The sequence below is a fragment of the Lampetra planeri genome, chromosome 17, assembly GCF_965212315.1.
Source record: "Lampetra planeri chromosome 17, kcLamPlan1.2.h2, whole genome shotgun sequence".
Classification (NCBI taxonomy): domain Eukaryota; kingdom Metazoa; phylum Chordata; class Hyperoartia; order Petromyzontiformes; family Petromyzontidae; genus Lampetra; species Lampetra planeri.
Window position 1 is genome coordinate 6,210,002 of NC_136123.1, and position 14,075 is coordinate 6,224,076.

The window sequence follows — 14,075 nt, forward strand, 5'->3', positions numbered from 1 at the left end:
AAGGCCGGGTTAGCTGGGTGCCGGGATCCGTGCTTAACCAGGGCCGGATCAGACAGCCTCCCGTAGCACTATTAGAGGAGGACTGGGAACAGGACAGGGGAATTAGTGCTAGGGGTGTTTTCCCATCTAGTATGGGTGAAGGGGCCGTTACCCCTTCAAGTATTGTACTGTCCTTGAGTTTAATAAAAGAGTGTGCCTCGACTCCGTCGTCAGTCTCCCTGGAACTCACTACACATGCAAGGGGAACGATACACTTAGATTTAAGAATCCATTGCCGTACTACCGTCTCTGGGCCACCTAGACCTGGTATTTCAAAGCAGACCACATTCAGATACTCTCAAGGCTTTTGGTTTTTAGTAATGTGTGTGATATGCAGACGAACGTCCAGGATGGTTTTTTTAAATTCACTGATGGATGGGGCTTCCTGACGTCTTGCAGACAGGGCCAGCGCTAGTGGGTGCTGGGATAGGCACTGCATCACCGGATGTCCCTTGGGCCAACCCAAGTTCACTTTCCTTAGCGGTGACTATCACTGTTACGGTGTCTCTATTCCCCCCCCAACCCAGAGGAGTTGGAACCAGGCTGACCTGCGGGCTGTGGTGGATATTTCACCACAATGATCAGTGCGGGTTGGTGAACTTGGAGGTATGCGGAATAATTTATTTCGCTCCACTGCCTTCTACTGTCCACGCCTGTTAAGGGGCCGTCCATAAATGACGTCACGCGATTCTGGACGATTTTTTACCCCCCCCCCCCCCCCCCATTTTGTCACACGGCGTCACAAAAAGTCAGATCCCCCCCCCCCCCTCGAATATGACGTCACAAAGCTCTGCCCCCCCCCCAACCATATTTCAATTTTGAAAATAAAACACGCTTGAAATCGCTTTAAACTATTGTCATTGTAGTGCGTATTTAATGTAGTGCTGCACTCTGTTGTAGGAGAAAACATTTATTAAAAAGTCTATTTAATTCCGTAGAACGTGTTGTCTTTATTTAAAGTTGCGCATTTTGATGTGACGTCACATTTCTCAACCCCCCACCCCCCCCCCCAGGTGCGTGACGTCATTTATGGACGGCCCCTAACCCTCAAGCGTAACCATCAAGGTAAAAAACAGTTTTTTTAACTCCCGAGATTTGGCGCATTCTGGGAGTTTTGGTAAGAGACAAAAGTGTTCGATATGATATTGCATGTATTTCACACGCATTTGCACATCTGCATGTGACACACATATGTTGAACTTTTTTCGCACCGTACGTAGTCAACCGTGCTAAACAGTATCCGTAAGAAAATAACAATTACTGGGACTGTCGTTGTTTTGCTGCATTTCCCAGTACTGTATTGATCAATCGTATTTAAATAAGTAATTCATGTATTCTAGATTCGAAGCTTTCGTGACTGCAAGAATTCATACTCTTTGGTTGTTTCGGTAAAGTCACGTGGGTAAAACAATAAAATAAATAAAAACATTTACTTGAAAAATTTTTTATTGTTTTTTATATTCAGTGACTTGCTGACCATCTTCTCTATTTTGCACTCCTCCCAGTTTTTCTTGTATTGTTTGCCGTTGTAACTTGGACAACTGCAAATTACAAAAAGCTTCATAGCTCATCCGATTACTCCTCCAGAGCAGTATAAACAATAGACGCTCGTTCCAGGGACCGGCAGAATAACGAATGAATGAGCACGTGGACCCAATGCGCTTGAGGGTGACGTCACATCCGGAAAGCAAGGCCCCCCCCACCCCGTTTAGTGACGTCACGTCCCGCTCGCGACCACTCGACGGAGCTGTTGTTTGGAGGCGGACGTGTGTTGAGGGGCAGGTAAATTTCCGGCTTCGGGTGTTTTAAAAAACTATAGAAAGTAATTAAATCTCTCTCAGTCGATTTGAAAGCACGTTCGGTGTGGGTGTGGGGGGGTGGGAGGCTTCTGTGAAATCGACGAGAGGTGTTTCGGTAAGAGCCGGAGCGCTCGCTACGCGTTGATGCCTTGACGAATATCGTCGCGTTTTTACATTCCCCACAGCGCTTAAGCGCTCGGCGCCGCATGGAGGCCTCCCGATTGGCTGATCACGCCCCCCCTGCCCCCGCACGTTCTCGCGCCTCGACCAATCGGAGCGGCGGATTCGGCCCCCGCCGGTGTTGCTGTTGTTTATCCAGTCTACGATTTGCGATGTCCGCTTATTGTACTCTGTAAGAGAGTGGGGGGTGGGGAGTGTGTTTTGGCCTACTCTTCCACGCTCACCGGGCTACATTCTCACGATTAAAAAATTAACCCGTAAAAACAAAGTTTTTCACTAGAAATCCTTTATATGCGTAGCGGCTAGAGTCCTCTCGTCCTCTGCCTTGAGATGGCTGCCACCTATGGGTCAGATGATTGCCTGCCACCATTAAGCAATTGGTAATTAAATATAAAAAAAATGTCCTAAAAAGTGTAAAGTTATGGAAAAAAATTTTCACGAAAATAAATTCTCACGCACAACGAGTCTGTGTGCAAAATGTCAGCTCGATTCGATCACGAGAAGTGGGTTAAAAAACGACCGAAAGATTTGCACAGTCGTAAGCGCGCAAGCAAGTTAACTTAATATAAAGGATTTAAAAAGACGCACCGAAAAAAACTGATCGGTGTCAATACACGTGTGAATCTGGTCACGCACGCACAACGAACAGGTTATAAGACGCGCCTCCAACTTTTCCTTTTAAATACATGGAGAAGGGGGGGTATCATAATTATACGGTACTCTGAAATACTTTAAAACAAATTAATATACACAGTGCGTGTGGAGCGGTGGCGCAGTAGGTAGCGCACTGCGCTACGGGTAACTCAAGTGGTGAGTGGGAACTCATTCCTGGACGCGTCCTCTAACCCCCTCACCAACCCCTCAACGTGGTGAAGTAATCATCATCATCATCATCAAGGTGTTTAAATGCGTCTTAATTAACCCTCCACCACCCGACACAGCCAGTAAGGTTTGTCACGTAAACAACGCGCCAATTAGTTGATATTGCAGCCCGCGCGTGTGGTGGAGAGTAAATCCACAACATTTACAATTTATGGTCAAACAAATCCTCGTCACCGCGGGTCGGCAACCATAATAAGAAGAGAAATGTTTTTTTCGAATTTGGTTAAAAACAAACCTCAGTATTTCAAGAGTCGCGATGTACGTGGATCCGAGACGGTGGTTCTTTTTTAAATGTATAAAATATTATTTTAATTCCACATACTCCCTCGCATCATACAATGTGCATTGTTATATGTTGCATTGTAACTAGCATATAACATAGACAATGTAGGGATGAAAGTACCTCTTCTTTAGCGTTCTTCCGAAGTGTAGGTTCTTGGCTTGTATGCCCTCCATCCAAGCCCAGTATTGAGATTTCCTCTTCATTATTTCACAATGAAGCTCGCTTATGTTCAGGTCATTGAGCATTGACTTCCTTTTATCTACATCTTGGCCCTTTTCCAGCATCCTCGAACTTTACTCAAGCCTACTCTGCTGACTAATATGCTCCAATGCCACTTCTGGATTTGCACCCACACGGATACTCTTTAGCACGGTTGTGAGCGCTTCCTCATTACAGTATTCTCTTCATGTGAATATTTTTCTCTATTCGATGCCACATCCACATGTAAACACATTTTAGTCTTAGTTTATCTTTTCTCAGTGTTCGTTAATTCCCACTGGTCATCCACCAAATGTCACCCTCCCATAGCAATCCTAGCTCTGCTCGCGGTTGAGGATCATTCATCGTCGTCTGGACACCTAAACAATCTCACCTGTGCAGGGAAACCCCAATTTTTTACAGATCATGATGTTGAGATTTCACAGGAAAATGAGAGTCGTCGTGTGTTTAAACATTGGTGTGGAGAAAGACTGGCCGACCGACACACGAGGCCATGAACAGCGTTTGTTGCATTTACCCTATTCTTTGGGTCTTTCGGTAAAGTCACGTAGATAGGTTTTTTTACCCTGTTGCATTTGTAGTTGTCACCTACAGTTGCCATTAAACAATTAAGGAACGAGTCTGTGAGGTGCCGTGTAGAATAAACTAGACAACACCTGTTTGGCCGGATGTCCATCCAAGTCTGATATTTAGACTGCTTCCACTTTTAACTGGAAATTTCCATGACTTTTGTTATCTGCTCTTTTATTCTGAGGCTATCATTCTCGGTCATCTTGTTGAAACCCTCTACCAACCCCTCTAATACTCAGATTCGATTAATTAGATGTATTGCTGATTCATAAATACCCCAGTTTGTTTCTCTTATTGCTATTAGTTATTGTTATGATTGCTTCAGGATGGTTCTGCCACGTTTTCACAGGAGGGGTGATGTTGCAATGTGTAATCCCAATTCAGAAATTTGCAGTTAATTTCCCCACAATTCCCACACTTCTGCACTATCCCAACTCCACTGGTTCCCTGCCTACTATCGCTGTCGTTTTAAATTTCTCACTCTACAAATCCTTCCACGGTCTTACCGCACCATATCTTGCTTCACTGATATATCATACGATGTCCCACCCCGTCCTCAACACTCCCAATCGCCACACTCCATCTCTGTGCCTCCCTCGCCCTGCGCCCAGTCTCGCTGTCATTCCTTTTCCCTTCTCGCTCCCCTTGACTGGAACCAACTCCCAACGCACATAAAACAATCGTCTTCATCGGCCTGCTTCCATTCCTCCATTAAAACAACCCCCATCTCTTCTCCCTTGCCCATCCTACTGCTACCCCCTGCCCTGGCCTCCCAGCTATGACCAAGCCTACCCCAACCCCTGTCACTACCCCAACCCCTCCTTAACCATTCCCACCTGTCCTTACTTTCACCATAGCTACACCACCGCTTTTAATAACCCCACTCTTTATTTTAACCACTATCATGTCATGTACAACTTTATAATTATTGTAAAGCGCCTTGGATTAAGTAGCTATATAAATCTATATAAGATAATACCCAAACCAGTCACATTGTATGCTTTTTCTTAGCAATCAATACTATTTGCACTGTAGCGCAATAAGTACCTTTTGACTTAGCCTTCTGAGTTAACATCATCATCATCATCATCTTTAACCTACCTATTCTCAAGTGTAAAAAAGGGTCATTTTATACTACAGTGTATATTGGGAATGCATCCCATATACATTTTTACGACTTGCTTATTTTTTCATGTGGCAGAGTTTGCATACATGTCCCATGATGTAATGTATTCCGTTCACAACTAGTTACATTTATGAGAAATGTAGTTTGCCTCACGGGTTTTGAAACTGTTTGTTTAAGCACATTTACAGTGTGTACACAGGTGTGTCGTATGCACTCTCTGACTTTATTTTCATGAACAGACTGACATCACAAACTCTGCATTTCTGTGCTGCTGCAGATCCAGAAATGGCACTGGAGCAGCCCCTGGATCTGTCTGGCATTTCCCAAGAAAGTGAAGACAGCTCAAATTCTGAAGAGGCCAGCAGCAGTCCCACGCAACCCTGCGAGAGGGCTGCCCCCCTCATGCCGGTGCAGCCTTCCGAGGTGGGCGGCAGTGTCGTGACCACAGAGCAGGAGCGAGTAAATCAAGTTGCCACTGACAATGGGGGGTGCGCGGGGCGGGCAGCTGCTGATGAAGGAAGCACCCCCGCGATGAAGGAGGAGTGGCAGGGCACCTTCACGGACAACGGGATGCAAGGGTGCACCGCCACTACTCGCCAGAGGGAGTGTGGTGGTGTCCCTGAAGAGGAGGGAGAACAAAGGAGTGACTTTTCCCCTCTTGAAATGAGAGAAGGCACATGGACACCGTGTACAGAAGATGAGAGGAGCAGCAGTGATACAGCGGCAGAGCGGACAAGTGGAAGCTTTTCGTCAGGGCATGGAAGTCAGGAGGTTTCTCTTAGCAGCAGCCAGACGCAAGATGAGGATGGCGCACAAGAGGAGGGACAAGGAGTGGATGGTGCTGGTGAGAGTAATGTACTGCAGGGCACTGGGGACAATGCTTCGCCCAAGCCAGGAGAGAGTGGTGGCCTCAATTGCACAGAGCTGCAGCGCATTTTGACAAACGGTGCTAGTGATGAAGCTGGAGGCACTGTGGAGCAGGCGGGGAACAGCACAGCAGACTTGAAGAGCAACGCCCCCTTGGACTTCTCTGTGAGTAACAGCCATTGCGGTGGCGAAGTGGCTTCGGCAAAGGCAGAAAATGAACAAGAAAGCACAGAAGCTATTGATACACAAACGGACGGTGTTCCGTTGGAACAATTCGGCCTAGCAGAGAAACAGATTGATTCTGCAATGAAAGCTGAAGGGGCAACAGTGGATGGTGCAGAGTTGACTGCACCACTTTCCGTGACAGTTGTGCAGGCGAGTGAAGCTAAGCCTGGTGGGAGCATGCTGAAAAGTAGATTTGCTGGACGGTTCCACGTGGCGTTCACATGCAGTGCCTGCGAAGCAGGGTTCAGCTCGGTGGTGGAACTGACAGCACACGTTTCTTGTCACGCCGGCCTCTGGCCCGTTAAGTGTGAATTCTGCGTTCGTCTCTTCCGCTCTCCGCAAAACCTCTCAAGCCACCGAGCATCGGCGCACGGTGTGCCCTGTACGCCCCGTGGAAACACGAGTTCCCTCTGTTGCCCTCTCTGCCCCAAGAAATTTGCCTTTCCCACGAGCCTGAAGCGTCATCAGGAAGAGATGCACCCAAAATTGGGCGCTCATGAATCGGATGGTGAGAATGTGTCAGAAGGACAAGAGCTTTCGGCTAATGGTGCCGGAGGTGGACGTGAAGTTGACGAATATGAGGAGCTCAGCTGGCTGAGACCACAAAATTTCACGGACCCAGCAAAGGCAAAGATGTGGTTCTCCTCAACGCAGATCCTCGCAATGAGTCAGGTGGAGAAAAACGAGGATGACAAGCGGAAAAGTACACGGCTCTCGTTGGCTTTCAAAGAGAGAAAAAGCAGTTTGGAGAATAACCTCACGGCGACATTGAAGTTGCTGGCAGAAGGCGAGCATCTGCTGAGCCCCGATGTTCATTTAGCGAAGATGGACGGGAGCAGCGCTCGCTACCCGACATTCCGTCCGCCTCCCTTCCGCTATAACCGTTCCGCGGAAGGCGGGAAGGTGGGGGGAGCAAGCAGCGGCGCAGCATCCACGGCGAGCCCAGCGGGTGCCACGGTGGGAACAACTGCGGTGCCAGGCATGGCCACAGCAACTCCGGGTGTACGGGTGGCACGCATCCCACACTCCTTCTCGAGCCCAATCACATGCACCAAGTGCGGCACCGGCTTTTTGGAGCTGGCCTTGCTGCGTTCGCACGTGCGGGCGTGTGTCAACGTGCGCGTCCGCCGCCGGTACACTCCACGCAAGCAGTCGGCGGCAAGTGACAGCGCAAGCTCCGTGGATGACCAAGGTAGCCCTCAAAGGGGGTACAGTAAGAGTAGCGGCAGCAAGGCGAGTGGCAGCGGCGGTTTTATGCCAAAGCAAAAGGTGAAATTAAGTGCCCAGGACAGGGCCTCTGAGAAAGTGAAGAGGAGACCTCCCGGCTCAGCCAAAGTGGATGTGGCAAGTTCCTCCCAGAAACTGCCCTGTTGCCCATACTGTAAGCGAGCCTTCACCTACCTGGGCAGCCTGAGCAAGCACGTGGCCTTCGGATGCATCAAGAAGGGGGAAAAGGTGCGTGTAAGCAAAAGCAGCAGCAACACCAATCGCTTAAGCAGTAAAAAATCTAATAAAAACGCTAACGGTGATAAAAATAAGAGCAGTAAACATCTGCGACAGCACCTGACCTCGACAACGCGGCCAAATGCGAACATTTTTCAAAAGGCTTTGCCGGCAACGCAGCAAGGAAAATTGCAGGCTTCAACGCCGGGCAGCGACCGGTCCTCGGCGGAAGGAGCCTCTCTGCGGGTGGACAAATGGGCGGCCACCACCCCCACCACTGATGAAGATGAGGACGCAGACGAGGTGCGCTTGCTCAAGAAGCGTGGCCGCCCCCCTAAGTTACGGGCGGACGGCGCATCCTCGAGCTCCCACAGCTCCCCGCGGAATCAGTCTCCATCACGCACGGCCGCCACCGGCGCCCCCTGGATCCCACCACACTCAAAGGCACAAGACCGCGGCTTCAAGCGCAAACAGTCGGCGGGAGAAAGGGAAGAGAGCGCCCATCGGGGAGAAAGAGGGCCACCGTGGCCAGAGCGGGTGTCCGTGAAGAGAAAGTACTCTTCCCCGGCTGCAAATGTAGACAAAGACGTCAAGAGGAAACACAGCTCGGGAGAATCTATTAAGGTGTCCGATTCAAGAGAATCCGCATTTTAACTGGTTTAATAATTTTACTTTGACTAATGTGATACAAGGTGGTTAACATCCGTAATTACTTAACATCTGTATTAGGTTTTTAGGTTGTTAAGTGCACTAGTTATGCATTGTGGCTTGTGAATAAGATATCAAGTTAGGTCGACTGTGTAATGGGCTTAAAGCCTTTAGCAAAATCTAAAAGACTAGCCTTTTGCCCGTCCAAGGACGGGTGTATTGCAGTAAATCTGAAACTTGCAAGCGAAAAGCAGACCGCGACGTGGTATTAATTGCATCAATGTGCGTGCCACTCGTAAGGGCGCGGTGACACAGACCTATTTCATGTAAAGGTTATAATCCCTTGTTCACCATGACATCCTTTTTCTATGTCTCAACAGCGTGACGGAGATCGCGTGACTTGAGGGTTCTGCCTTTGTAGTGAGGGTTGTAAGTTGACGCCGAGGAGGGGGGAGGAGGCGCCTCGGCCCCCCATGTGGAGTGACGTCACCCGCTAATTATTATGAATGGGGGGGGTGTCCATTTGGAGGACGTCACCTGCTCATGAATATTAATGAGGGGCTGGTCGATGTGGAGTGACGTCACGAGCGTTATGGACATTCCTGGGTGATTATAGTAGTTATATGGGGAAAAGTTTCTTCAGTTTCACTTAAAGCAAGAAAGACTTTTATTTTACACTTGTTGCCACTGTCAAAGTTGTCACTTCTGCTACGAGTGAACATGATAATCTTGATTTGAAGCTTTCGTGACTGCAGGAATCCATACTCTTTGATTCTTTCGGTAAAGTCACGTAGATACTATCTACTATCTACGTGACTTTACCGAAAGAACCGAAGAGCATGATCATGATGAGTTAACTTTTTAAAAGCATTAATGGGAAAAGCCTGCGTACAGATAATTTCTATTTTCTTAAATTCGTTTTTTTTAAACACGTTAATTTCCTTGACCGCATTGCCAAAGTGTGCGTTTAAGGCACTCCAGCTCTCACCAGACAACAACAAAAATTAGAAGAGTGCTTTGTTATGTTAGGGACGTATCCACTAATTTGTGTCGTGTGCACTTAAAATGGGTACAAACAAGCGTGTGAAATGAATTTAGACTATTCCGAAAACATTTATTTTGCCAATTGATGTTTAGTAATTGGTCAGGTTTTGCTTTTTGTTATCTTGTTTTCTTGGTTGATATGACGAGTTATCATTGCATCATGCAAAAGTATGAACGAAAGTAATACTCCATAATCGAGTTTTTTTTGGGTGAGATCGCGTAAAAATAAATGTGTCGTTAAACCCACCACCACCTGACACAGCCAATTAGTAAGGGTTGTCACGTAAACAAAACATGCCAATGAATTACTAGTACAGCACACCGCTGTGTTGGAGAGTAAACCCACAATATTTACAATTCGAGTACGACGTTTCGCCAGTAATTACAACTCGCATCATCATCATCATCAGGCGACAGATAGATTTGTGGATCAATTCTGTTTCGGTCTTAAACGACACATTTATAATCACGCGACATAACCCAAAAAAAACCTCTTGTGAATAATATTGGTTGCGAAAACCTACATATGAAATAGTCATATGGAGAAAGTTATCGTTTTTTTTAATTCGTAGACATCTGATGGTATACATTCGTGTCAGTTATTGTCTTCACAGTATAGGACTAAGAGTGGTGCATATAGCCACATGTGGATAGGCAAAAACAAGGATATGCTTTCAAAATCGCTGCAACAGTATACTTTAACTGGTCAAAGAATGCCAATTTTTCTTCAGCCTATAAAATCATTTGGAAAAAACCCATCAAGTGTTGCTGTGGAGTATCTGGGTTCTTAAACAAAACAACTCCCATTATGTTGCTTATGAACAAAATTGAGTTTGAGATGCGTTTATTACTAATACTCTCCAGATTTTGAGATGCTCCGGAAAGTAAGACGCACCCCGAGGCATGTGTCCCCGGTGTCAACGTTCTACAAATCTGGTCACGAACGCAAAGGCACACACACCTACAGTCACTCCTCACTTAACGTCGGGTTTACGTTCCTGGACAATGTGACTTTTAAGTGAAATAGCGTAAAGCGAAACCTATTTTCACGTAAGAACCAATGTAAAAAGGGGAGGTTATGTTCCTGGGAAATGTCCTATCACACTTGTATCAGTTGTTTTCCTGTACACTTGAGCACTGGGCTCCCTGCTTGTATCAGCCTCCCAAAAAAATGGCCATGCCTTTTTGAAGGTGTGTCAGCTTAGAAAGCTGCAATGACACTCGTGATTCACCACCCTTGGCCTTTAAGTCCTTGAACGAATTTCGTGCCTTTGCCTGGATCACCAGTAAACTGAGGAATGTGGCGCTGATTTTAATCAAGCCACACTAATAACAAGCGCTCCATATCTCCTGCTGCAAAGCGGCGTAACGATTTTAATTTGTTTTGCAATGTGATCACCTTCCTAAAACGTCGTGGCGCTTTGAAGCAGTGGGATAATTTCTTGGTCTTTTAGGACTCGTGTTGGTGAGGAATGCAGTGATAAGTTTCCTCCCCAAATCAAATCAAAACAAAACCAGTGCACAATGGAACTGAGATGAGCGGGTATACTGCCGCGGTCTCTGTCATTCAGAGCATTGTATCAAAGCTCTCAGCCCCCACGCAACCAATTTGGCCGGTAGGGGGCGATGCCTAGCAACCGTACTTGTCGCCTTGCCCATCGATGCATTTAAACGGGACGTTAAATGCGTAGACGGTGAAGTGAGCCTTAGGCAACTTTGTAGCGAAACAACGTAGAACGGTGCCGACGTTAAGCTAGGAGTGACCGTAGTACCATCGTAATCCCGCATCTCCGATTCGCACAGTTGGCTACGTGCGGTTACGCAAAAACAGTTCTACATAATCTGGAGAATTCCGTACACAGCAGCGGCGGCTCACAGCATCCTTCTGAGCGTTGTTTTCCCACATTGATGCATGACAATAGAAATGTTATCAATCAGCATTGTTTTGCAATTGCTCCAGTTAATTTGCAAATTATATCAGTGGGATCGGGATAGTGTTCCATTGGGCCAACACTTGGTGCGATTGAGCATACGTCATAGATGATGGCTTGCGCTGTATTTCTTGGTGCACATAAGGTTTTTATTGACTACAACTTGTGTGTTAGCATGTATCTGATAACAGATGTTGCCTACATACACACATTCTGGGTTTTTTTTGCATTCAGAAATTAACAAATTTTAGTTTGCAGTTGTGAGTTATTTAGAAAATAAAAAACTCAACAGTTGAATGCATATGCGTTTTTCATTTAGCTATTTTGTGTAATGCATGTGTTATGATTGTGCACTCCCTTGGAATGTGTGCCTTTGTTAGTCTATAAGTCAAATACAGGGTGTTCCAATTAAGTGTTCTTAACACGAGCTCTTTTTCTGAGTCCTCAAACTAAGTGGGCTTTTTGGTTCCCACACTATTGCATCGGATTTCTTGGCAGCAAGTGTGTGTGTGTGCAAACCAATATATGTTCGCGTTATTAGAGCTGAGAGAGTGCATTTTGCCCACCAGGGCGAGCTCCAGGGATACGGCAATAAGTATTCCAATCTCTTTTCTAATCTTGAAAGATTTCCCTCCAGAGAGCCTTTGCACCGTTGGGAACGGCCAAAGCTAAACCATGCCAGATTTTGGATTTATTTATTCCTCTATGTCCATGGTGCTGCGGTTGGCTTTGAAAAGGTGCCATTAATCTTTAGAGATGTGTGTCCAAAGCACTCGTTTGTTTATTGTTTCTTGCATAATTTTTAATCGTTTTTTTATTGGTTTTCTGTTCTCCAGAGGCAGCATGAGAAACTACTGGCAGATCTTGAGGATGAATGTGTAATTTGCATTTCCTTTAAAAGAAAACCCACTGTATCTACATAAACATGCACGTTTACGTATACATACCAGATAGTTATGGTAAGGCCTTGACCAATCACATTCTTCTGTCTGCAAATTGGTATTGATTTATTAACACTTATTAACGACATGTAAGATTGTTCGCACAACAGCTTAAGCTTGAAGTTAAATCACCGTTTTTTTGGTTGCTGTAAAAACCTTCAGTATTTATATTCTGCATGTACAGAGTTATAGTACACACAACACGTTTCTTGAAATCCATCGTAACTTGGGCAAAAACAACGCGGTCAGAATACAAAGTGCTGGAAACTGCCACTGCAAGTTTTTGCAGCTAATTGTTCAAGCACTACGTCAAAGCATTGCTCTGGTGTGGTGGTGAGCGCACTGCTCTATAAACCCGGCCACCTGATTTAAATTCCTGCCCAAAACTAACATCAGTGGCGAGTGATAACCGAACTGTTCCAGTGTCCCCTGCCCCTAGCCACTTCAACTCACATCGACCAGTCTCGGTGAAGCATTGCTAAACAACCCCCTTGGACCAACATAAACTAAACCATTTTTTATTTTAAAAAAATAAAAAATTCATTCGAGCGACCTGGCCACAAATGATAGCCCAATTAAGTGGATTATCATGTGGAGATTTATAGCAGCCAAATACTCGAAACGCATGTTGATTCTCATTGGGAGGGGTGGGGGGAGGACCCGGAAAAAAATACACGATCACGGGGAGAGCATGCAAACTCCAAATATAGAGCGTCAAGGTCGGGATCGAACCCATGACCTATACACCAGGCGAGGTAGTTAACATATCACCACCGCGGCACCCTGATGTGGGACGGCCTTCATCCAGCAGTGAATTGGCAGACGGCTGTAAATTATTATTTGAAATCACATTACTGTGTTGTAGAATTGTATAATGTATATTTTATTTCCCGATATAATAAAAATTGGAATGCAGATAGTGTATAATTTACCGACACTGTGGCGTAAATAGATCATGTCTTGATTTACTGTAGAAACCATGCCAGCTACAGAGCTAATGCTATCACAACCATTCCAAGCCAAGGGGGGTCTGGTGTTTTCAAGGGAACCATTGTGTCCATGGCATCACATGCCTGGCACTCGGGAATGAAAGCTCATGACAGAAATCTGTGGATGCTTGTAAATTCTCTCTTCAGCGTTTTAACAATGTTTACCCGAACGGGCATATAATTGTTGGCACACCGCCGCTATCGGGCGTAAGAGTTGTTTCCCCTCTGTTTTACTTCTGTGGTCAACACAGGTGATCCAAAACAGGTAAGAATGTGGTTTATATGTCCACGACCGCTCATAGCTGACCAGGTTTGGCATGAGCTGACTTCCAAATACTTGTCATGCGCATGACCAAAACACTTTTTTTTGCACAGCACTTACAGAATCAGAATATTTATTGACACTGGAGGAATCTGATGAGCTATAAAGCTCTTTTTCACAGATGTCTAGTAGGGGCGCGTAACAACGTTACAACAAACAATACAAAAACACGATAAGAGTGTAAAGTACAAGAAAGGTAATCAAATCACTCAAACACATACAAATAACACAACCATCCCCATCCTACCAGACAAAGCCCACTGAGATATTAACTTCATTTTCAAAAGCGACCTGGCCACAAATGTTAGCTCAACAAAGTGGCTTATCATTTGGACATTTATAACAGCTAAATAATTTCAACGCACGATTCTAAATGTGGAGGGAAACGCCGGAGGACGCAGAGAAAGAATCCACTCGACCACGGGGAGAACATGCAAACTCCAAATATACAGCAAGCGTCGGGGTTGGGATCGAACCCCCGATCTCCTGCAGACCAGGCGAGGGAGATGACATTGCAAGCACGTTTGTATTGCCACATGAAAGTTTTGGAACACAAACGTATCAAAT

General features: G+C 46.0%; 1 protein-coding gene across 1 annotated transcript; it reads left to right on the top strand.

Annotated features, from left to right (window-relative positions):
* The first annotated feature begins 1,754 nt into the window (after positions 1-1,754).
* Positions 1,755-8,421, top strand: LOC144723319 (uncharacterized). The gene is made up of 2 exons (XM_078602014.1): positions 1,755-1,821; positions 5,376-8,421. Exon 2 carries the CDS (start codon positions 5,384-5,386, stop codon positions 8,285-8,287), a length of 2,904 nt encoding a protein of 967 aa, XP_078458140.1. The 5' UTR covers positions 1,755-1,821; positions 5,376-5,383; the 3' UTR covers positions 8,288-8,421.
* Positions 8,422-14,075: the final 5,654 nt, after the last annotated feature.

Bases quoted from the DNA above. Each gene is read 5' to 3' on its own strand.
- LOC144723319 (XM_078602014.1), top strand. From the start codon at position 5,384: ATGGCACTGGAGCAGCCCCTGGATCTGTCTGGCATTTCCCAAGAAAGT.